General features: G+C 44.1%; 1 protein-coding gene across 3 annotated transcripts in view; it reads left to right on the forward strand.

Moving 5' to 3' along the window:
- The first annotated feature begins 226 nt into the window (after nt 1-226).
- Nucleotides 227-20,690, forward strand: part of babo (TGF-beta receptor type-1 babo) — a 136,842-nt gene continuing 116,378 nt past the window's right edge. For 2 of the 3 annotated variants that reach the window (XM_037426565.2, XM_037426568.2), the window contains exons 1-2: nt 229-611; nt 779-887. In XM_037426565.2, coding sequence (XP_037282462.1) covers nt 596-611; nt 779-887 — 125 coding nt within the window. In that variant the 5' untranslated portion in view covers nt 229-595. Of the gene's footprint in view, nt 612-778; nt 888-20,690 lie in introns of all 3 variants that reach the window. The other variant, XM_037426564.2, reaches the window with a different exon arrangement.

The raw sequence follows: 20,690 nt of genomic DNA on the forward strand, positions 1-20,690 counted from the left end.
TAGAGGTTTGCGCAGAGGGGTCAGTGCGCCGCCGCCGACAGGTTTTGCTACGCTACAGTGTTCTAGAAGGTTTTTTAGTTCACTGTAGCTACGCTAAAGTGAGCTAGAAGAGGGTAGTGGGCTCACTCGCCAGCAGGCTCCATGCATTGCGGTCTATGCGAAAGTCACAAAATTGTGTTTTGGCACGCTTCCGTGGCGCGGCGCCACCACCGCCCTAAAAAAATTGTCAAGCGTATTCATTTGTTTTGAGCTCCCAGCTCAAAGCAAATGATGTTGGTTGCTGCTTGCTAATCACGTGCTTCGTGTGAAATTATTTGCAACAGCTGGTGATATCTGAGGGATTTTTAGCCTCGTGATCTGCCAGTCTTCTATGGCGAGTTTGGTTTGTAAAAAAATGCTTTTAGGAAACTCCATGGTGGTAGCCCGCTAGTCGCATCGCTGCGCGCATCGCCTGTTACGGATCGATGCAAGAAGGCTGTTTCTGTGGGCGCTCGATGCCTTTTCATCTTTGGAAATACTGTTGCTTGAGATCGTAGCAGTCACATGTAGTGTCAGTGAATTCAGGAGACAGCGTTCGAGATTCGAAATCGAAGCCATGGAGGGGGGTCTGGGTAAGTGTAATGTGCTTGCCGTGTTGAAGTTGCTTGTTAGGCTACGAGCGCGTAGTCCGGCTACTGCTAGCCGGAGAAATGGCTAGCATTTTTTCGGCACGCATGATATTGCGATGCCAGCCGGGAACGGCGTCGCCATGCTGTGCGCCTTTTGCTTTCATTTGCAGGCCTCAAGTGCTATTGTGATATCTGCCCCAATCACACTTGTGAAACCGATGGCATATGTTTCGCCACCACAACAAAATCCAAGGGGGGCGCCCTCACGCATCAGTACCGGTGAGTCTACTCGTCACTGGTGCCTATCTTTGATGCTAAAAGCACTCGCGATAAACGCGACCAAGAAGCGTGCATTCAGAGTGTACAGGATCGCAATTTGGCCTTGCTAAAGAAAAAAAAAAAAAAAGAGCGGTAGTGTTGTTGAACAAGATCTCGATCGCTCGGGTAGTAAGCGTTGATTCATTTTTCTACTTCAGACAAGTGAATTCAGTGTACCTAAATGTTTTGCAAGCTAGTGGTTTGAACATTGCGGCTTGGTGCAATTCCAGAAGATAAAAGTTCAAAGTGGCTTGAACTCTTATTGTCCAGATTCGACAGCTACTCAGCTTAGACTTCAGTGGAGAATCGGCTTTCAGAAAGGATTTGTTTGTATTAAAAAATATGGGTCAAGAACATTTACAGGAGCCTTAAGTGATGGAAGAATGTGACAACTGTTCTAAACAAATTTGCTGTTTGAAAGCTGCAGATATTCTGAAGATAAACGTTTATGTGATTTCATTGGGATATTTATGTAAACTGTGATGTCTGCCCCTGGTCAATGTTTAGGGAAGGCAGCAACTTCCTTATCAGTGAAAACATGCCTACTGGCCAGAACATGTGGTCAGATCCTTGTCGAAATCAAAATACCATGAAATAGAGTGACAGATTCAAACATCTTTTTTGCAATTTCAGTACCATTGTGTTTTTAAATTGTGTTTAAGTGTGACAAGAAAAACAGTATGTCATGCAGTGTAGTGGAAGAGCCTGTACTGTCGAGTCATTTTGTTTGCTGTACCAAGTATGATGCTTCTATGTGTGCCATAAGTGTTGCTCACTATTACTGTATCTATCCGCTCCATATTCAGTGCTTCTTGTGATGTAAAGAAATTTCATGCAAAAAAGCAGCGTGTGAAGTGCACAGACATGAACCGCTGTCATACTCACTGTTCGCAGCGTCTGTTGTGTATATACGAAAGCTGAGAGTGAAATTTTGTTATTATAAATGTTTCACAATGTTTTCTGCCCCATGAGTCCATAATACGACACTGTGATGAGTAAATAATTCATTGCACTAAAGAAAACGTTCACCATAAAAATTGGTTGTCAGCCCCTTTAAGAATGCCCCCAGTATTTAGACAGCTCACGAATGTGGTGTTTCAATTAATGCGAATATTTGGCCTCTGTTACTGTGTTTACATTCTCTTAAGGCTGTATGTGTTGATGGTATATTACACTTGCTTATTTAGAAGAATCAGTGCACATAGTGATGTGCTGCATTCTTTTAAATGCACTAGCATATCTGTCGAATCAGTGAGTAAATTGTGTGCGCCTGTCTGTCACGTAAGCTATAAATAAGGAAATGTAGCAGTGTCAAACAAAAGTTTTGTTGGGGCCCATGCCTTTTAAACCAAAGGCTACCTGCTCCAAAGCAGAGTGTCTTACCCACTTGCTTAAACACGATTGCTTGGGAATTGTGCTTATATACACACATCATTTGAATATAATGCACCAGTGGTACGTAGCAGACAGGTAAGAATGCTTTCTATGCATGCTTTATTCAAATGTTTTGGGTTAGTGGAATGACAGCCTCCTCTAGACAACATGCAAAGTTTGCATGAAAAAATGTACACATCAGGTAAATTCGGACTGTGCAAAAACTGAATGCCAATGGCTGGGAAATCTCCCAGAAATTGAAATTTCAGTGCTTGATTTGGCCGTATTAACAAAAATTTAACCCAATCCGATTCTGGCTCCCGTTGCGCCAGGTGATACGAAATTTGGTACCAAATTGTCGAGCAATGGCCGTCAAGCAGAAGCATGGCTGTGTGGTAGCAATTGCCAAGAGCAACGTGCTGGAAGCTTTGGAAGGGCGTGCACGGCTAAAGAAATCGTGGTCACTCTCATAGCGATCATTGATGACGACGAAGAACTGACGGAACTTCGAAAGTATATGCGAGTCCAACGCTCACTCAGTCAAAGCGATGCTTGTTTCTGCAAACAATGACGACAAAACTGTGACAGATGCAGTCATTGATAGCAAAAAGCGACCTAGTTTTGAAAGGACGTTCGTGGCCAGCGTATGTTGATTACTAACGAACGTAGTTTGCCACGATAGCTGCGAGCGAACCCGCGGTTGCTCCAATGCAATTATCGATAGGGACTACGAGTTGCGAAGACACTCGGCCAACAAAAATGATAAAGGCGAAAAAAAAAAAGGCATGAAGCATTATGGTGTTTATGTCAATCTGTGCATATCACTACGATCATGGGCGAAGAATTCTTATTTTCCCAGCGGGGTAGGGACCGAGTTGCACTTATGATACTATATATATATATATATATATATATATATATATATATATATATATATATATATATATATATATATATATATATATATATATATATTGATACGTGTATGGAACTGTCGCCCCGACACAGCTGAATTGGCACCCAAATGAAGAAGACAACGTGGTTGTTGTGGGTTGAACTCTCGAGCTTCTCCCTTTGGCCTGCTTGACTGTGTGCTCTCTAAGCCGTTAGCAAGACCAGCTCTCGGTGAATAAATCTTCCCCGTAACATCTTTTGGTAGGGGTATATATATGTATGTATGTATATATATATATATATATATATATATATATATATATATATATATATATATATATATATATATATATATATATATATATATATATATATATATATACACATACGCCAACTAAAGACCGCTTGAAGGCGCTAGAGTAGCGGCGCACAAGCATGTCTATTTCCTATTCCACATGTTTCGTATGCTTTTGTATCTTTAAAAAAGAAACAGGCAAATTTTATTTAAAAACAAATGTTTTAATCTGGGGTCATTTGAGGTGAGCTGTAACCTAGTGAATATTTTGCCAATTAGAGCAAGCATGGAACAAGTTGGTAATTCAATTAACAAAGTAATTGAAGCTTACTCATAAAAAAATACAACTTGTAAGCATACACGAATATAATATACAACAGATATATATTTCGTAGAATGCAATCTTGGACCAAGTTAGCTGGTCCACCCTGTGTGCTTGTGCGTGCATAGAGAGAATCCGGCTCCGAAATTAAATAATGTAATAGAATCTCAGTTTCATAGGCACTGACACCTCAATATCATTATGAATATATCAATAGCGGGAGACACCAGACTTCTTTTTAACTTTTCACGAACATCAATCTAATTTGCAATGCTTGGCTTAAAGTGAAAAGGCTGCATGGGCTTTTACTTACCGACTGCATTACATAAAATCGATTCCCTTAATTTGTAGGATTTGCCGGATATTTTCATTGACATGCTTTATTTACTTTAGCAGTGTGCTTGATTCGGCTGGTTGGGACTGGGTAGTAGACGAATATGAAGACAGACAAAGTCACGTGCCTGTCTCTTCTTGTCCCTTTTTAGCCCTGTTTTATTCATTGTAAGCTTACTTTGTTAAACCATGCACCAGATAGGAAAAAAGGGGCTAATGCTGGCACAGGACACTTTAATTATGCCCGTGAATATGATTTAAGACTGCCAATAATAATTCTCAAGTGGTAGAAAATACCACCTTCTATCACTTTCAACCTTTTGGGAAGCTGGAGCTGTGAATTTTCCCGCTAATGGTGCTTTTCTGGACGAGTATTAGAGTTGCTTTTGGGTCACTGGTGTCAGTTGGTAGCAGTTCCTTTCTCTGAAAAATAAAACATGCATACCGTCTTTTTTCGACACTTTTATAGTTGGCCATGCCGAAGGGTGCGGATAGAAAACCAGCAAATTACCCTCTGACGAGGAAGTCTGTGTGAAATTAAGCATGGCCAGACTGATTGCGGGATTGCTTTGTGTTCACAGTCGAATTTCTTGTGTTCTGAAAACTAGTCACTTCGCTGTTCATGACTGGTGTAGCTTAAGAGGTCAGTCGAGTTGTTTGTCATCACCACTTATTCTGCTCATACAAATCCATTTTAGGGACAATTTTGACTAAATGTTTGACTTGTAACTACTCCATTATCCCAATTCTAATTCTCCCAATGCAAGGTACCCACTACTGTAACTTTCAGTAATTAAAGAAGTACCCAATATGCCACTATTCATTATTCTGTGAATAAGCAAAGTACCCGCAACACATATCTAAGGCATTATGCCAACTTTGGGCTGTGGCTGATGAGGATTAGTTATGGCTGAGTATTTTATAATAGGTTTGAAGCATTCAGCGACCCACTCGCTGCCCGATTAACACTACGTGATGCTTGGTTACTCTTCTACGACGCTATATTACATATGGTAATATAGTTCCTGGCCCTACATGACACCGGTATAGTTCATAATGGAATAATTGGAAGCGCAAACCAACGGGACACAAGAGAGGAGACAAACTCTCTTGTGTCCCGTTGGTTTGCGCTTCCAATTATTCCATTATGAATTTGTACCAACTAGCCCGCCTGTCAACCCTACCGGTATAGTGTTTTTGAGAAGGAGTTTCAAGAACTAGCATGTCTATGTGGTAGAATACTCGACTGTCACAAAGAGGCCTCAGGTTCAAATCCCATACATTTCTAGAATTTTTTTTCTAAGTACATGCTTTTTTTTCTTGTTTGTCGTGATAGCGTAGTAGTTACGGACACCAGCATGGGCGGCGGCGTATAAGTAGGGTGCCTAAAATCGGCTCTTTTTGGGATCTTTTAACAGCTTTCACTATAATATAATAAGAGCCTAGACCACCATCACTGTCACCAGTGTCATGGCCGAAAGCACAGACTGGCTCCTTAGCAGTGTTGCAGAATAGGCGCCTCTATTACATTCCAATTATATTCCGGGGAATTGAGACTTGCCGCAATTCCATTCCTTTTGATTTCTCAGAATGAAAAAAAAACTTGGCCCATTCTGACTCGAAGTTCAATTCCATTCCTGCAATTCCTCATTGCAGGAAATGCATAAATGCATATAGATAGTTGTATTTAGTTAAAAATGAATGCCGCCAGAAAGATGGTGTCATGAGATGTATTTAGACCTGCAAAAGTACACAAAACAAGTTGCCAAGGTCGAGGTTTAGTTGCTGGGTGGCATATCTCGTGCAGTGAAACCACCCTTCTCCTGCTACACATAGTATTTGCATGGTCAGCATGTTTGAACAAATGGGGATGTTTTAATTGTCTAAATGTTTAAATTGTCTAAATGTTTAAAATTGTCTAAATGTTTAAATTTTTTAATGCTAAACTGGTGACATAGCGTATTTTTTTGTTGACAAAAGTAGTGTACAGGAAGACTAAGCAGTTTTGCCACGCGTTTGGAGTGATCGTGATTATGGAGAAAACTAAAATTTGGTTAATGGAAAACAAAACAATTTAGACATGCTGGCATTATATGGAACAGTCCACCGCTGCTCAGGCACCTTGTGCGTTTGCATCGAATACGAACCAGTGGGCCGCACCGCTTGTCAGAACTCACGCTTGTCAGAACTCACGCTTGTCAAGCACCCCTCGAAGAATTGTTGTGGTGAAGAGAAATTTGTCTTTGCCTGTGTGCAGGTATGCAATGTGTTCCTTGTTGCAAAGGCTATTTACGTGCGTCAGGTACTAAACTACTCGTGAGATCAAGCTGTGCATAGAGTAGTTATTTGCTACTTTCGTGTGCGGTTATCAATAGGAACAAATGTGCAGGATGATTTGTTTCTGCCTTCAGTATCTGTAGGAATAATGCATTTGTTTGTAAGCTAACTTATGCCATGGTTTCTCTTTACAAACTGGCAGATTGTTCACACTTTTCCACCACACCTACCCTTGGCTTTGGCTAGCTAAAGGTGGATCTATAAAATGCGTTGTGGCCTTCAACTTTGATAGAACATGTACTCAGGCCTACATGACTAATTTGAGCATGATATTGCTGTAGCATCTATTAACGATGTAGCAAAACATATTCCTTCCTACTGTCCTCTTTGCTTGGTGATGCGAACATAGATATGTGCAGAGTCGTAGGAACCAAATGAAGTTACAAAAAGAAAATAATGATACTAATGAAATAATCCCACCCCGGAGCTATGGGTGTGCCAGATGACCAGATCGCAGCTTGAAATTCAGAAATGGCTGATTTCTGGGGCTTGATCTTATAATGCCTGCTCTTCCGAACACGTTCGGCAATTGGTCGCTAGTTCTTTGGTCACTATATTCACGTCATAAAAAGTGCTTAAGCTCCCTCGATATTTTAAATGCTGCAATTAAGGTTGCAAGCAGTACAAGGAGCGCAAAGAAGATTCTTGATTTTGATTATATTCATTGAAATTTGGCAATGAATTGTTAGGAGCTAAATGGGCGCTTCATAGTTTTAAAACTCGTATTGTGACGGCTCTTCGAACGGTTGGTTCTAAAAAAAGTGAAATGCAACTATTGCCGTCTACCTAACTATGTTTTTTGCCTCAGAAACGTGAGTTGCTGAAGCGTGAACTGCTGGACGAAGGAGACTGTGTGGTAGTGCATAATGATTGTGCTTCTCTAGCCGCCAACAGGTGCGGCGGCAGCACCCAGGCCTTCCCCCACCCTAGAACAGAGCGAACATGGGTTTTATTCGGCGCAAATCGTTCCGTCGGGACTTGGAGAGGTGCCACCGTGGCTGCATGGGCTTTCCTGCTTCAGGTGGCTTCCGGAACCAATGCTTTCAAAAGTTTATTTTCTCTCTCTCTCTGTACAGAGGGGGAGCACACACAATGCATCGTGTACGACTGTGTGCTGCGCTGGCCTACAGACCTTTGTCGACAGAGTTTCGGTTGAAGGCGGCGCCCATGTGTCTAGACAGGGGGGTACACTACTGCAAAGGGGGGGGGGGGGTAGAGGGTTAGGTGAGACAGTGCGTAAGCTTGCAGTGAACAAAAGTATCACGCCAGCGTTAATATGTATCACAGCCTAGAGAAGCGTTTTTTTTTTTTTTGATTATGCATTCGAGTTGTCGAGGGCAACAGAAGCCAACACAAAGAAGCGAAGGGTGGTGAAACAGCAGGTGGCTGGGGTCTGTATCTGGGGCGCCGCCGAAGAAAAAAAATTGTAAGCCATAAAGGGGGGGGGGGGGGATTTTGCTGCCATAGTTCCGCTCAACCGCGATTTCACGCAGAATAGAGCCAAACTTTAGAGGAACACAGTCAAGATAAGGACAGAGTTGTAGTAGGCGCATTACTTATTAATGTACCGTGCTTGTAATCAGTCATGCCATTTAAAAAATGCTGCTTCATTGTTAAATTTGAGGCTCTGATTTACTAATTTGAAGTTTTAAAAACAGCACTTCGGCGAAAACATGCTTTATTATTGAAAGATGCAATTCCATTCTCATTCAATTCTGGGCAAAAGGTGTTTGATTCCATTACCATTCAATTCCTGCAAGCTTTGTACCCATTCCATTCCGGGGTCGTGAAAATGTGGAATGATTCCAGAATCATTCCAATTACAGAGTGGCAACTCCGCAACTCATCTCCTTAGCGATGGTTAGGTAGGGGTTGGGAGGCATACCCCCACTGGTGGTATGTGACGTTCAGGTTGAATCCATTGCTTGATATTGAAAAGCAAGGTTGAAGGCCCGGAAATTTACTCGCTGTCAGAGATGCTCTTGCTAGGTTGATTATAGTGAGTAAGGGCGGCCGACATCCTTAGAAATTTTTTCTTTTTCATTTTTTATAATTTTACACAATAGCGGTTACGAACACCCGCATCTGACAGCTACTGCACTGCCATTGTGATCTGATGATAGCTTTTGCTGTAAAATGATGTACAACCATATTTGCCTGATAAGTTTTTTTGGTAGTGAATTCTGGTGCTCAAGCAGTCTAGTATTAACACACCTGCCTATCGGTCCGATACATCCCCGCCGCGGTCGTTTACTGATTAAGTTACTCGGCTGCTGACTTCCAGGTTGTGGGATCGAATCCTGGCTGCGGCGGCTGCATTTTCGATGAAGGCGAAAATGCTGTAGGCCCATGTGCTCAGATTTGGGTGCATATTAAAGAACCCCGGTGATCAAAACTTCTGGAGCCCTCCACCTATGGCGTCTCTCATAATCATATGGTGGTTTTGGGACGTTAAACTCCACATATAAATCAATCATCAATCTGTGCGATACAAGTTCGGCCACACTATAAAAGTGTCTTGCAGGGAACAAACTTATCTTCATGTAGGCTGCCTTCCTGCCCATTCTTTGCTCCATAGCTCCCATCTCTCCTGCATTTTCAGATGCCAAATTTTACCCCGACTTTCTTCAACCTGTGAGAAAGGGCATGGGCGCAGGGAATAACCACTGTATTGGCTATCTTTCACCCAGGTAGGCAGATGTGAGACTACTTCAGCACCAGAATTATTAAAAGGGTAGTGCCTCCATATTCGTGGCATGCTTGTTCTTTGTGGCAAGCATTTCTTATAGCTCCACGAAGCATGATACACCCCTGCAGGGGCATCTGTGCGGGTAGGCGTTTGGTGTGTGGCGACACAACGCACCCGAGCTAACGGGGGGCGGGGGGGGGTTCGATCTCCTTCCACACCTAGCTGTGCGTGCCTGAGCCATGTCTTGTGAAAAGGAAATCCTGGGGGTTGAACCAACGCTGGGCGATTGCACTTCTAAGGCTCCCCGGCAGAGGCAACACAACCCTTTGTCCACAGCTTCACGTGGACGGCACCCTTGTGACCCATCGAGGGGAAATTGGCAGTCGCCTTTTCGTATCTCTCTCCCTACATCTTCATCTTTATCTATCATTTCCAGTCTTTCCTGTCTTCTTCTCTCTTTTGTTTACTTCCAAATTTCTCAGCAACTAGGGTTTACCGTGTGCAAATAGCCTACCTTGGTCCAGGTGCAATGGACCATGGCAATGAGACAGGGGTACATAGGGCCTGCTTCGTCCTGTCGACATGTCGCAACAGATTGTTGTTGTCGACCCTAGAATGGGGACTTGTTGCAGATGTAGTGAGGACGTGCTCTAGCGAAATTCCTGCAGTTCAGCGTCCGTGGTCTCAGCCTCGGCAAGGACGTCCACTGTTATATGCACCGGGTCGATGGTGGCTACACGTGGAAGTGCGTCGGCGACCTCGTTGTCCTTCCTGCTGACATGTTGACTGTCAGTGGCGAACTGTGCGATGAATAAGAGGTGGTTCTGCTGAACAGGCCGGAGTTTGTCGCAACGTTGAGAGAAGGTGTAGGTAAGAGGCTTGTGGTTGGTATCGATGGTGCACTGCTGTGCTTCGAGAATGCTGCAGTGCTGTGCTTCGGCAAAAGTGTTACACTGCATCATATATTGCCAGAAGTTCTCTGTTGTATGCTGGCAAATTTGTCGGGGCGGTGGTCATGGTTTCGTTAGTGAAACTGGTGGCTGAAGGGGCCGTTTTCGGAGTTGCGAGTTTCTTGGAGAAGAAGGCCAAGGGATGCCAGGTGTTGTCCACGTGTTACATGAGGAGTTCTCTGTTGTATGCTGGCAAATTTGTCGGGGCGGTGGTCATGGTTTCGTTAGTGAAACTGGTGGCTGAAGGGGCCGCTTTCGGAGTTGCGAGTTTCTTGGAGAAGAAGGCCAAGGGATGCCAGGTGTTGTCCACGTGTTACACGAGGGCGGTGCCGATGTCGAAGCTAGATGCGTCCGTGAAAAGTCCCAAGGGCGTGTGTGGCACAGGATGGGTGAGGAGCGTGGCAGTGCACAGGGCGCTTTGCATTTCTGAATGTTTTCGCTAACGTCAGTGTCCATGTGAGAGTTGGCTTCCTTGTAGCCCAGCCAAAGCATCGTGAAGGTGAGCCTGGTGTTCGGCTGCGTGGGGCAAAAAACGCCTGGAGAAGTTCAGCATGCCGAGGAAACAGCATAGGTCTTTAGAGGTGGTGGGTCGAGGATAATTTTGTAGATCCGAGACGCGTTTGAGCAGGGGTCGAGTAACTCAGATGAAACTTCGGGGTCGAGGAAGCGGATGATGGAAGCTTCTAGTGTGCTTTTTTTTGGATATTGATGAGTAGGCCATGGTCGTTGAGGCGTTTGTACAGCAGACGAAAGTGTCCGTGGTGTTCTTCGGCGTCGCGAAAAAATACCAGTATGTCGTCAAGCTAAACTAAGCAGAAGTCGCGGCCGTGGCAACTTCGTCGATGAAATGCTGAAAGGTTTTATCCTGCATTCTACTGGCCGAAGCTCATGAAGGGAAACTCGAACAAGCCAAAGGGTGTGATTATTGCAGTCTTTGGGATGTCATCTGGTTTGACGGGTAGTGCCGATTTCTCGCCAATGGACCCCATTATCTTTGATGCAGTTGGTGTCGAAAGACTCATTGTAAACTTGAAAGTGTCATCATCGGCCGGTCCAGATTGCATTTCGTCAAAAATTTTGAAGTGTACCCAAGTCTATTTTTCTTTATTATTGTCAAAAATTTTTGAACAGTCATTACAGATGTCCACACTGCCATTTGACTCGAAGGCTGGGAAGGTGGCCCCTGTGCATAAATCTGGTGATGTACATTCCCCCAATAACTACCGGCCCATGTCGTTGACATCGATTTCAGTAAAAATCTTAGAGCATGTCATATACTCACACCTCGTTGAATTTCTAGAATCTAATTCCTTTAGCATTTATCAGCATGGCTTCCGAAAAACAGTGTCATGCAAAACAGAATTGCTGTGTTTTACTAACGACTTGTTTATTAACGCAGATCTTCAATTTGATACTGACTGCATATTCTTAGATTTCGTGAAAGCATCGTTTCACATGAACTACTCATTTTCAAACTTACTCAGCTGAACATCGACTCCAATGTACTTACATTGATTAAGGAATTTCTCTCTAACTGCAGTCAGTACGTGACGGTTAACCAATTTTGTTCACCTAATTCCGCAGTAACATGTAGTGTACCGCAAAGGTCCGTTTTAGGCCCGTTGCTTTTCTTAATTTACATTAACGATCTTTCTTCTTGTTTTTCTTTCTCTACTGTCTGACTTTTCGCAGAGGGCTGTGTCCTCTACCAGAAAAAAAAATTGGCCCCGTATCTGCATGTTAATCTGCAAATCTCGTCAAAAGACGGTTGTGGAGAGAGTGAAAAAACAATTATTTGATGTTCTGCGTAAAAAAATCGTTGAGTGGTATTCTAGAGGTACTGCGTTAGAGTGCCTCGAGCGTGCAGCGGAGGCGAACAAACCCATCAAGTCATGTCACACGTGAGACATGAGCGCCATCTGGCAGTTTTCTTGGAAAACAAAGCCCGTGGCTCTGAGACGGGTGTGCGCGCCCGTCTCAAAGGTGATAAGGTGTAAAACGCAAGGCGACGGGTAGGTGCCACCACCGTCTCGTCTTCTCAAAGCGTAATAATAAATAAATAATAAATAAATAATAAATAGTTAATAAATATCTGTGTCTAGGACTTTACTAAGTCAAGCATGGTTGGGTTTGCGCTTACCCCGTTCGTGACTATCCTTTGGGCGCATAAGTACCAAGGTCTGTATGGGACATCGTGCCCCTTTTGTGATGCTCCAATCCAGGATTCAACTGCCTCACACTTACTGTGGACCTGCACTGGTCTACAATTAAGCCGCCGTCGTCCTTTCCCTGCAACAGGCCTCAGGCCTGGCCGACGACTCGACTTTGACTACTGGATTCGTGTACCTCATTACCGTCCTCTACTGGACTTTATACACGAAGCAAACCTGTTGGTGTATTTTTTAATAATAAGTTATGCCTAGGGGCAGACTTCTGAAATAAAAAAAAGAACATATGCCAGCCATGAATGTGATGGGTGAAATCCTGTATTGGTTGATGGGGTATCTGTCTAATATGGTGTGCGCTTTGAGGGCATGGTAGTCCCCACAGGGCTGCCAGCCATCAGTCTTTTTCGGGACAAGGTGGAGTGGCGAGGTCCGTGGGCTGTCAGAGTGGCGGGTGATTTTTTTCTTGGAGCATGGCCTCAAACTTTTCTTTGGCTATGCATATGCGGTCCGGGGCAAGGTGATGGGCGCGGCGAAAAACCGGGGGGCATGAAGTGGGGCCGATGTAATGCACGGTAGAGTGCTGCACTTTGCATGGCATTCTGCTGGGGCATGTCAATCTGGGAAATTCGGCGAGTATGGTATGATACGGTGAGTTATTGTCAACACTGAGCACCTTGATGCTTGGTTGTTGGGCGGCCGTTCGCTGGCCTGGTGTGGAATGTCCCCTGGTCGCGTCAATCAGACGGTCGTGTCGGCACTGTCTGCGAGGAGGTTGTAATGTGCCAAAAAGTCCGAGCCGATGATTGGTTCAGCGATGTCGGTTATGACAAAATTTCAACGATGGTTATGGCTTAGGTTTATGAGCTGAATGTGCAGGCGCAGCGAGCCGTACGTCTCGATTGTCAACTGGTTCGTTGTGCTGAGCTCGAAAGATGTCGGCGGAAGTCGTCAAAGTGCTCGTAGGAAAGGGTCCTGGACTTTCATGCTGCCTGTGAGAGTGTGAATTTGGTGAAGGAACTGCGAAGGGTTGTGCCATGCAAGTTCTGCTGACTGAAGTCGTCGCATCTTCTGATCATCTGAGAGTGAAAGGCGGAGCGTCAGTTCGGTCTTGAGGTGTTCGTAAGAGCTGGCCGTCGGTGGGTTGGCGAGGATACCCCGGACCTCGGCGTCGCGGGCGTCCAGGCGGGCGACGACATAATCTTAGCGGGTTTGGTCTCGTGTGATGTGTGTCAGGGCGAATGGGGCTTCGACTTGAATGAACCATACTTTGGGTGATTCCGCCCAGAATGGTGGCAGCTTGACAGGGATATGTCTGCAACAGCCATAGCAGCAGCGACGGTCGGAACGGGGCTTTGGAGGGTGTGTCCCGAGCCGGGTGCAGCGAAATCATTGGGTGAATGTGGTTCAGTGGTCATGCGCTGCTGCTAAAGCACCTGTTGCTAAGCCTGAACTTGCTTTGCAAATTGTTGTATTTGCTGGTGCAGAGCGGAGAGGACTTCTGAGTCTGGCATGGTGGTGCAGTTAGTCTGGTCTCTTGGCCACCATGTGTGGGATGTCGCGTCAATGTATGAATGCATCCCAACATGAAACATTGAAACATAACTGTTTATTAGCAGGGTAGTGGCAGCGCGGTGGGCACGCCGACGCTGCGCTTGAACGGTTAGAAAAACAATTGTCTTTTGAGCTTGGCAGCTTGGGTTTATAGCCACTAATGATGACGAAAGCCTTTAATGGCACTGCGGTGGTGCTGTCTCTTATTGGACGCGTGTAGCAGCATGCGGATGAGTCATGCCGGCTGCGCCGGTTTGAGCGCAGTGTGTCGCCACACACTGTGCTCAAACCGGCGCAGTGTGTGGCGATTTGAGAGAGGTTGAAAAACCTCAATTAGTGTGTCGCCATACACTAATTGAGGTTTTTCAATTCAGTTAGGGAAGCCATTAACTAGGAAAATAGCAGTATCTATTCTGGTGGTTGGAAGCTACGTGACTGCACCTGAGGCCAGAATGTCTTTGCATAAGTGCATCAAGTGGTCTGAATGAGATGGTACTATTTTTTGCCACCTTACAAGAGCTTGGCTAAAAGGCACAAAGTTCTGTCATTAAGTATGGTTTCACTTTTTTATTCTTGCCTTTCTCGCTTGTGATGGCTGCATAAGAAAAGTGCACACAATAAAAGACAGTGGAATCCTGACAAATCAAGCAGTGCATGCAACTCTGATGATATGTGGGGTTTAACGTCCCAAAACCACAAGTGCATGCAACTCTCTTCTTGGCATAGCGTGCAAGACCATTCAGGATCGCCTTTGTATTGGCTGTTGCTGCGAGAATGGCTGCTGCTTCTTTGTTGGTCATATTGCCACAGAGATTGCTCCTACTAATTATTTTACGAAGAGAACTAACGGTACGCTATGTAGGCGTCTACAGTGCCTCGCAACCAACGAGGCGCTATGTGGGCGTCTACAGTGCCTCGCAACCAATGAGACGCTATGTAGGCGTCTACTGTGCCTCGCGCGTGCTCACGCATCTTGGGCAGAGCAGCGCATGCCTCTGGTGCACGACCACAAGCCGGGAAGACTGACGGAGTAGTTGTTCAGAAAGGGACACGTAGGCGGAACGCTTTTAGCAGACTCTTCTTTGTGACATAGCTACTTTTCTGGGCACAAGTTCGCCTTCAATATATCATTGTGTGTGTTCCCCCTGTTGTATTACGTGATAATATTGTGACTGGAAGCGGCTAATTTGTGTTTGCTTTAGAAAGTAAAAGTAGATGTGACAGGTCTATGGGAATTAATTGCTTTTTCTTCTTCAGCTTTGTGCAGTGGAAAAGAGGTTTTGGTTGTTGCAAAGATCCACCACTACTGTGAACAAGTCATCTCCTGCTGTGATCTTAATCAAGTGACAGGAAAGTAAATGATTCTCCTTTGGGTTTGGGATCAAGCCATGTACCAACGACGTGTGGCTGCAGCTTTGAAATGGGGAGCACTTCAGGGGCCGAACATGTCATTTCTTGGCATCACGCTCAAAGTGCCAAAAAAAAAAAAAAACAATCAACAGAAAGTGCTACAGTTCAAGTCAATACCAAAATATGTCTTGAGAAGGCATCACTGCATCAAAAATGAAAGTTTCCAGTCATGGACAGTATGCAGGCTGCACGTTTGGGACGCCTGTGCTACTGAAGGGCTAATTCGTCTGTTCGAGCCTGTGAAGCACCAGTACCAAGTGTTTGATGCAGATATGCAGAAGAGAGAAGTGGAGATGAAATGCTAGTGATAACGAGAGAACCCTCAGCTTCGGAAAACTCAGACGCAAACAAAGCGGCAGCAAAAATGGGGAAAGCCATAGCTTTGATTCAGACACACTAGCCAAGCGTTAGTAGGCACCGGTGAATCGTCAGCTTAGCTCTGCAGTTTGCACAATTTTCAATGTGTGGAACTGCCATGCTTTTCTGAGGTAGCAAAATCATGCTCACAGTTTAGCGCTCAATACAGGCCATAAGAAGGCTGGCAATGATCAAAACTGAGTTAATGTGAACAAATAAAGTCTGAAATATTATAAATAATGCAAAAGTAATTGCTGCTGTAATTTGTAGTGATCCAATAGGTTAGAGAAGGCGACAAAGAAGAGGCTAAAGGAAGCCATGTAGAATCTAAATACAGTGCTTGAAAGCAAACTTCTTTCGCTAGGACTTTATATTTGGAACAGCCTTTGGCAGTATTCGGAATGTGTGGGTAACCTTCTGCCTTAAACAGTTGGATAGCCCACCACTGATTGCAGTCCTAGACGGCGAGAACTTTGTTGATTTGCCAGAAGAGATGACTACACTTTGTTGAATCAAATTCATTCCCAAAGAGCCAATCAGCGACGTGATGATGTCATCACCAGAGAAACTGTGAAGGTCAAGAAACCATAAAAAGACCGTATACCCCTCTCAAGTTCACATGTCTCTCATGCATCTTCCTTCTTCAACCTGACATCAAGGAACTGGAATGGCCTTCTCACCAAAGCAGTGCTTCAATCCGACCTAACCATGTTCAAACGTATCACAGAAGAACTGACGTTGTAGATTTGCCCACCCCCATATAAAACCCCTTTCTCTAAAGGTCTTTGAGGTATGACAAATAAATAATGAATAAATATTTTTCTTGAAGTTTGAAGCCTGGGAGAAGCAAATATCCAGTAAGGAGCAAACGCCGAGCCATTTTTATGCAATGGCAGATGCATCAACCTGATCGAATATGCTCTTTCAATAATTGATTTGGTGGCAAAAGCAGGAGCAACTGCAGCAGCAAGCACTCTTCACAGTTCTGGCATCAGACAGAACTCGCCACATATCAGTAAACCCGGACATCTTTGACGACAGTTTCAGTGTAGATTATTGGTTGAATGCATTCGAGTGTGCATGTCAACAAAATTAATTGCAGACAGACTGACGAAATACGAAATAACGTGAGCATTCATTTCTGGAAATGCCAATCAATGGTTCGACTTGTGTTTTGCCCAACATAAAGAAGATTCATGGGAGTCATGAAAGGAAAGCTTTGTCGGTGCCTTCAGAAAACAAGCAGTAAAACTGTGAAACAAAGCCATCAAGTAGGAACAAAACAGTGAGAACCTGTTTGACTGTTTTTTTTGTAAAACAATAGTTGCGCTATGATGCTGATCCGAACTATCCGGAATCATGGGTCGTGTCACTTGTAATACAAGGGATGTACAAAAAAAGTCGAATACAAATGGAACTCAAGGCACCTTTAACATCTGAGGAGCTGCTCGATGGTTTGAAGCTCATTACTTATGACTCCTAGATGCATTAGAGTTGAGAGGTGTCCCGCTGTACGCGAATAATTGCGTGACCTACCAGCTACATACGAGGCAATATAGCAACTGTACGTGATTGTTGCATCACTTGGAGAATCATCGCCTAGTTGTCTGCCAGAGCATGTGCTGGAGTGAGAGATTTTGTTTATTTTATGTCCAAACGTACTCTTCTCTGCGATGGTTGGTAACGGTTCCAAGTTATCAGTGCTGATTGACATTGATACATCGATGAGCCTGATTAACGAGAACTTGTGCCTAAAAATGACACCTGTTCAGGAAAACCGATTAAAGTGGGTAGCTGCGACCTGGGTCCGTCAATACTTTTTACTGGTTTTGAAACTCCCGCGTAACTCAATGGGAGAGCATATACTTCTCGGACTTTCTGTGCTGTGGCGCTGGCATCGCTAGAAAGTGGACGAGGAAACCGGTTGCTGCTGGCTGCCATTAGCGGAGCATGGGCACGAGTGGTGTTGTTTGTGCTGGTTGCTGTCCCCCTTTTTTCCTCATTGCGGTCACTTCATTGAGACAGCGATTCCCAACACCTGCTGTTTGCCGGGCTGCCACTCTGGATGCAAGGACATTGTTGAAAAAGTCTCCCTGTTCTGTTTACCAGCCGACACGGAACAATGTGACAGGAGGCTATTGGACTTGATTTCGACTCCGAGTACGTCTGCGTGTGTGAAAAACATTTTTATGCAAGTCACAATAAAAGTGCAGACGTGTGCATAGTGAATGGAAGCATCATTTGAGATTGTAGTAGAAGGCACCGTACCAAGAATTTGGGAAGGTTCACTTGCTTACTTGTCCAGACCAAAAGAGTGTTCGTGTGTACTAACACAACACCCACCTGTAAAATAGGGGTAGTCGATTGAAATGTTTAATAGATAAATTGTTAATTGAATTAGCTTTCAATTGATTAATCTCTTTTGGTGTGATGTTTCAATCAATCAATTAATTGACATTTTTTATGGGTGCTTTCAAAATCATATGCAATTGCTTAAGAAACATTGTTTGTATAAGAATGGAAGCTTGAACGAGCTGGTATGGGTTTATCTTGGTTGATACCGCACACAAGAGGAGGATGAAAAATAAGAAATATACTAGTCTCGAAGCTTGCCTACTCTAGTGCACCTGTCCGCGCCTGTCCCGTGTATCTTATTCTTCATCGTTGGCTCATGTGCACTGTATCAACCAAGATTGATGCGTTTGGTCTCGACCGAACTCTTTCTATCAGACGCGCTAGAGATCACATGTGCACATTTGTGCCTATGTGAAAATTCGTACTTTCGTCCTGTGGACACAGGTGAACCATCATCTATGGATGATGTCACAGAATGAAGGATCTGTGACCATTATCCATGGACAATTCGGCAGCAGGTCATATTTCCTCGAAACCTGCATCCTGAAGCACACTGAAATCGAGGCGTTTTCAGCGACGACACTGGTGGGAATTATTATTATTAGTATTATTATTTGATTTACGTACACAGATACACAAGAACAGAGAGACTAGAGGGAGTGAATACGTATATAGAAACACGCAGCTGGCGGATGGTTAGGAAATCCCGCGATAGGCAAAGCAGAGACGAAGAGGAAGTAAATAAGATCTCGCATTGCATGTATGTTTGCCCCACTTTTGAATTTGGGTGTATCTGATACGCTAGAGCTCCTGCTTATAAGCTTCCTCCTTCTGTAGTCTTCAAGGACAAGCTTTGAAATTATGCTTAGGTTTTCTGTACTTTGTGGCAACCAAGGTCTTGTATACAGAAGCTAGGCTACCTTCACTTGTTATCCAGTTTAAATTGTAAGCAGTACAGTCATTTCTAAGGCTGTATGAATCCCTGTTAGGCATTCAGAAACAGTTTTTATTGCTCATCCTCACTTGATTTTTGGAGCATTTTATACGCCTCAAATTGTAGTTATAGAAAGTCTTCTTGACAAAATAAACATTCAAATAATAACCTGTGTACAATCAGTAATAGCGACAACTCTAATAAAAAAGGGTTTGGTGATACGTTTTCAAAAAATGCAAAAGTTATGTCACTTTGCTTATTAAATGCTATTTCTCATATAAAATGCTAAAGTTGGTTTGAAAGAATATCTAAGGGCATACAGAAAAATTATAGAAATGTTCAGAAAGAGTAATACAGTTTTTTGTATGATTGATCAGTATAATTTGAATAACTGGATTGATGGAAGCTCCGGGATGATTTTGATTTGTGCTGGTATTCAATTCACATAGAAGGAATTGGGTGGCGAACTAAAAGGCCAACTTAAAACTCGTAATAATTGCGACAGTATATTGTAGTCGATGAAAGAAAAGAGCCGTATAAACTAGAGCTCGGCAGTTTTATGAAATATGCATGCATAAAATAAAAAAGCTCTCTCTAGAAAATCTCAAATCGTGCCTATATCTAGCAAAAGCTGTTCACCGCAGTTCCAAGTCATTATTTTCTTTTAGTCTTCAAATGAAATCAAGGACACAAATTATGACACCAAAGGAAAAAAAAAAGGCAAACAATACGAGCATCCTTTTTCGTTCTGTGTGTTGTTTCAGTTTGCTCTTTTGATTTTTTTAAGCTATGTTGCACTAACAATATCCTTCAAGAGGTACTTCAGAGCTATTACTGCCAAGTTAGCCTTATATGTAGGCTTGTCTATTGGTACGTGAACTTCTATTAGTAGCTTCGTAATGTCCTGTAGATAAATTGACAATTACACAGAAAATGGGAGGAGGAAGACGAAGTGATTCTTTGTAGAACACATCTCGCTCGTCTCAGTGCTTTTCTGGACTTTTCGCTGCAGTTGTGGGGTGTATAGCCCCGTAGGTTGCGGTAATAGATGTACAACCTCACGAGGCAACGTCTGACTCCGGTTCGACCGTGGCCACTTCCTCGAGGAAGCGAGGAAACACATCCAGTGAGAGCGATGACACTGAGCTGTACTCCGCATCTTGCGACGAGTCCTCAGACGACGGCTTTCAACCTGTCCTGCACCGCAAGGCCAAGCGACGGATCATCAATCCATCACCGGTGTCAAGCACAGCCACCGTGAAAACGGCGCCCCAGCGATGGCCCCATTTCATCCTGTTTGTGCCAAAGAACGCTACCGAAAGTCTGCGTGTTCTGAACAGGCAAGCGCTTTCGCTCTACTTTGAGAACACTGTGCCGAACGAGATTAAAGATCTACGGCTTAATACAAGAAGAAACATCCTGGCTGTAGATGTGCGGCACCCGAGTGCGCTGAGCACGCTGCAACAAGTAACACAACTGGGAAACATTGCAGTTAGGTCCATCATACCAGTCGATGGTGTGACCACATCAGGAGTCATTTACGACATTAACACGGAAATACCAAACGCAGACCTTCCAATACTTATAAAACCAGCGACTCAAGACAACGTCATTGTCAGCGTTGGACGGCTTGGAAATACACGCTGTGTCAGAGTAACGTTCAAAGGTGACTGTCTTCCCGCATACGTGAAGGTTGGCCACTTTCGTCAACAAGTTCGACCGTTCATTCCTAAACCCGTGCAATGCTTCAATTGTCAGAAGATCTGCCATGTAAAGGGTGTTTGCAGGAGCTCCG

This window comes from Rhipicephalus microplus, chromosome X (assembly GCF_043290135.1).
Source record: "Rhipicephalus microplus isolate Deutch F79 chromosome X, USDA_Rmic, whole genome shotgun sequence".
Classification (NCBI taxonomy): Eukaryota; Metazoa; Arthropoda; class Arachnida; order Ixodida; family Ixodidae; genus Rhipicephalus; species Rhipicephalus microplus.